At 59.8% G+C, this 3,995-nt stretch overlaps 1 protein-coding gene across 1 annotated transcript; it reads left to right on the forward strand.

Annotated features, from left to right (window-relative positions):
- Nucleotides 1-1,013: 1,013 nt before the first annotated feature.
- LOC110569839 (neuroendocrine secretory protein 55) lies at nucleotides 1,014-2,017 on the forward strand. Its single transcript, XM_021677798.1, has one exon. The coding sequence runs from the start codon at nucleotides 1,239-1,241 to the stop codon at nucleotides 1,977-1,979; it is 741 nt and encodes a 246-aa protein (XP_021533473.1). The 5' UTR covers nucleotides 1,014-1,238; the 3' UTR covers nucleotides 1,980-2,017.
- Nucleotides 2,018-3,995: the final 1,978 nt, after the last annotated feature.

Raw genomic sequence — 3,995 nt, forward strand, 5'->3', positions numbered from 1 at the left:
TAGCCCCTGAATGAATTAGCTTTGTTGAAAACCTATCTATGTATTAAATGAAAGAGCTTTAAAGGGTACCCCGTGAGATTTCCTTGATAGCTGACCAGCCTGCAGCGCCCCACAGGGGCAGAGAACGGGGCTGTACCTACTGAATATCAGCGCAGGCAAGACTTCCCTTAACTAGTGGTTCCAGCTAATTAGAGTCTGTCTTCCAGCACATGTTCTCAGCTCGAGCTCATGGCAGTCCACTGATGGGTCTGTGGACTTGCAAACCATCACCCTGTCTGTGGGGCCCTTCCTAGGAAAGATGCTTATTTGACCATGAGGTAATTAGCCAATTGAGACTACAAGGGGGGGGGGGATTTTTCGGAAACGCTCTAATTACAGTCACTATAACAGATCTGCCAAAGGTGTTTTCATGATTAATGACTGCCTGAGGTTACCAACCTCAAACTATTAAGCCCTTGGAAATCACCCGGGGCTGATCATTAATACCCATGCACAGACCCCTCATTTCATTCCGCCTAATATCTGCAATTTTGCGGTCTGGTTTTTAGCTTCATTTTAGCGATAACCCTGGAGTTGGGGAGGGGTATGGACCCCATGGAGAACCCATGGCCAGCTGCCCAAGTACCCTAACCTGTGGCTAGATCGCTCACTTGTTTTGCTCCTTGGCACCCGCCAGACCCCCGCCCCTCGCTTTGCCCAAATCCTTTCAAACAAGGTTCCCTCCTGCCACCTGCCGGCCCACTAGGGTCTGCGCCACGGGCTCGGCGCCACCGCGCAGCTCGCGGGGAGTCGCCCCCGCCTCCTTACTGCACATGCCCGGCAGAAGTCCGGGCGCGCAACTTTGCAGAACCTCTCCGCCGCGTCCCTCTCCGCCTCAGTCTCCTCTTTCCTCTCCCAGGCGAGAGGACCGGCGGAGGCACCTCTCCCGAGTCTTAGACTGCAGAGTCTGAGACTTAGAGAGAGGAGCCCAGGAGGAGGGAGACTTTTTCCTCCCCTTTTTCCCATCCCTTCTTCTTGCTCAGAGAGGCAAGCAGGGGCGCGGAGCTTTAGAAAGTTGAGTGCTCCGGAAGGTAGGTGCTTCCCTTTTTCCCCCTCACACCGAGGTGGGGCTGGGACCTCGGGACCCAGCTTCTCACCTCGTGGGGTGCACCTTTTTCGGCTCTAGCAGCCAATGCGCATCGGAGCCGCTCTCTGCAGAGCCAGAGGGCGGGTGGTCTTCTCGGTGTGCGCCTAAGAGAATGGATCGTAGGTCCCGGGCTCAGCAGTGGCGCAGAGCTCGCCACAACTACAACGATCTGTGCCCACCCATCGGCCGCCGGGCAGCCACCGCGCTCCTCTGGCTCTCCTGCTCCATCGCGCTCCTCCGCGCCCTTGCCACCTCCAACGCCCGCGCCCAGCAGCGCGCGGCAGCCCAGCAGCGCCGGAGCTTCCTTAACGCCCACCACCGCTCCGCCGCCCAGGTATTCCCCGAGCCCCCTGAATCTGACCACGAGCACGAGGAGGGAGACCTCGAGCTGTCCCTCCCCGAGTGCCTAGAGTACGAGGAAGAGTTTGACTACGAATCTGAGACCGAGACCGAGACCGAGTCTGAAATCGAATCCGAGACCGACTTCGAGACCGAGCCTGAGACCGCCCCCGCCACTGAGCCCGAGACCGAGCCAGAAGACGAGCGCGGCCCCGTGGTGCCCAAGCACACCACCTTCGGCCAATCTCTCACCGAGCGTCTGCACGCTCTGAGATTGCGGAGCCCCGACGCCTCCCCGAGTCGCGCGCAGCCCAGCACTCAGGAGCCCCAGAACCCCAGACAGGGGGAGGAGCCCAAGCCCGAGGACAAGGATCCAAGGGACCCCGAAGAGTCCGAGGAGCCAAAGGAGGAGAAGAGGCAGCAGCGCCGCTGCAAGCCGAAGAAGCCCACCCGCCGCGACCCCTCCCCGGAGTCTCCTTCCAAAAGGGGACCCATCCCCATCCGGCGTCACTAATGGAGGACGCCGTCCAGATTCTCCTTGTTTTCTTTGATTCAGGTTAGTTGCCCGCCGCCAAACCCGGGAACCTGGGGTCGGTGTGGGAGCCGCGGGAGGAAGGGAGGGAGAAGGAAAGGCAGGTTAGGAGGAAGGCGGGAAGACAGTGGGCTCAGCTAGCCTGCCGGAGGAGGCGGGAGAGCCAGGGCGAGCTGGGGAAGGCTCCCGAGGATGCCAGGAGGACGTCGGGAGCGCCCAGGTGGCTAAGGGCTTGTTGGACGGCGGGGCGCTCCGGGCGCCCCGCTGGAGACAGCCTGAGGTCTCGGAGCTGGTGTCCAGGACGCGCGGCTGAACCCGCGGCGCGCCCCTGATTTCGAGCTGCACAACCAAAAGCCACGGGTAAGTCACTTGTTTTACACGCTTTTTTCCGCTCTTTTAAACCCTAGACTCAAACCAGTTGGCTTTGGCAGGCGCCCGAAACGTGGTTCTAAGGTGCGCGCGCCAACTTTCACCGTGCGAGAGCAGCCGCGCTGTAGCGACACTGTTGCAATGTGCGAAAAGTAATCACAATGGGATTGGGCGAGAACTCCGGAGGCTGCCGGCTCCGGGAGAAGTCGCGCGCGGCGCTTTAAAGCGCCCGGAGCCCAGGTCCCAGCGCTGCCAATTTGGAGCCGCGGGACCTCGGCGCCAGTGCTCCCCGCAGCCAGTCCTGGCCGCCGCCACCCGCCTCCGGGCGCGCACGCGGCCAAGCCCGCTGCAAAGAGCGTGCGCACCTGCCCGCGCGCTCCAGAGCCGACCTCTCCAGGCCCGCCGGCGGTTCCCCACGAGTCACCCGTACTTGGAGGGCTGGCAGAGAAGGTACGGGAGTCTTAGGGGGTGCCTCTACAGGCTACCAGGGTTGGTGGCGCGGGCTCGGTCACGTCGGGGCATCGCTAACGTTTTGGCGCAGCTGATAAGGCGGCAGGGCTGGGTGCAGCTTTGCTGGCGAGGTCTGGGCTGTTTGCGTAAGGCCTTGGGGATGGAAGAGAGGGGCTAAGAGGCCCGCGAGGCGGTGCCGAGTGGGAAAGGTAAAGCGGCACAAGAAACGGGGCTAGAGAGGGGATCGCGTCTTTCATCAGGATACCCTACAGTGCGTCCCCAAAGAGCGCGGCACCGCTGAGCTGGGGAAAGGTGTTGGATCCGACGCAAGTGCTTGGGTGATCGGTCGAGAGGGGGCAGGGGCTGGCGGCTTGGGCAGCCTCGGGGAGGGGAGGCGGCGCACCGGCCATTTTCAGCTCGGCTGGAGCTAAGTTTGGAATCTCTAACCTGGTGGTGAAACCGGCCTGTTGTCAGAGGACAAAAACGGCTGCAGTCTGGTAACGCATCTTCGGTGCATAAAGTGTGCCTTACTCGCCAACCCTGGAGGAAAAGACTGAGAAGTGAAATATATTTTACAAAACCTCACCCAATATGGAAATTGATCTTTTCTTGGTACGCGCACGTCTTGGTTTGCGCCGGTTTGAGCTAGTCTGATGAGAATGATGGGGGTGGGGGAGTGAAGCGTTTTGAGGCTTGAAATGAAAAGACCGGTCGGGTTTATAGACTCTTAAGAAAACGTGAAGCCAGAAGGAACACTTTCCACGGTCTTCCTTCCAGGTCTCTTCCCTGGGAAGGGCGTCGCGCCGCCCCGGAACTTAGTTCTGCGGGCTGCGGCGCTAAGGACTGTTGGATGCCTTCACGGTCTTAACTAGGAAGTACCGGGAAGGCACTTTGTGCACAGGGGGCTTCCTTGGGCAGCGGGCAAGTGTCAGAAGTCTGGAGGCTGCCGAGGACTTGCAGAAGGGCCAGGTGTGCCCTGCCTTTGGCTTAAACGTGTGAGATTGCCTAAGTGAGAGGGAGCTCCCCAAAGTTGACGTTTCTACTCCACGTAAACAGAGATCCTGGGGTTCCTTTCTGTGGCATTAAGTGTTGTTTTTCCTCTGGTATCGTCTTAGCAGCCTGAGTTCACCAAGTAAAATGTGTCTAGTGAGTGTGCAACAGAAGCCAGGGTTTGGGTTG

This window comes from Neomonachus schauinslandi, chromosome 10 (genome assembly GCF_002201575.2).
Source record: "Neomonachus schauinslandi chromosome 10, ASM220157v2, whole genome shotgun sequence".
Classification (NCBI taxonomy): Eukaryota; Metazoa; Chordata; class Mammalia; order Carnivora; family Phocidae; genus Neomonachus; species Neomonachus schauinslandi.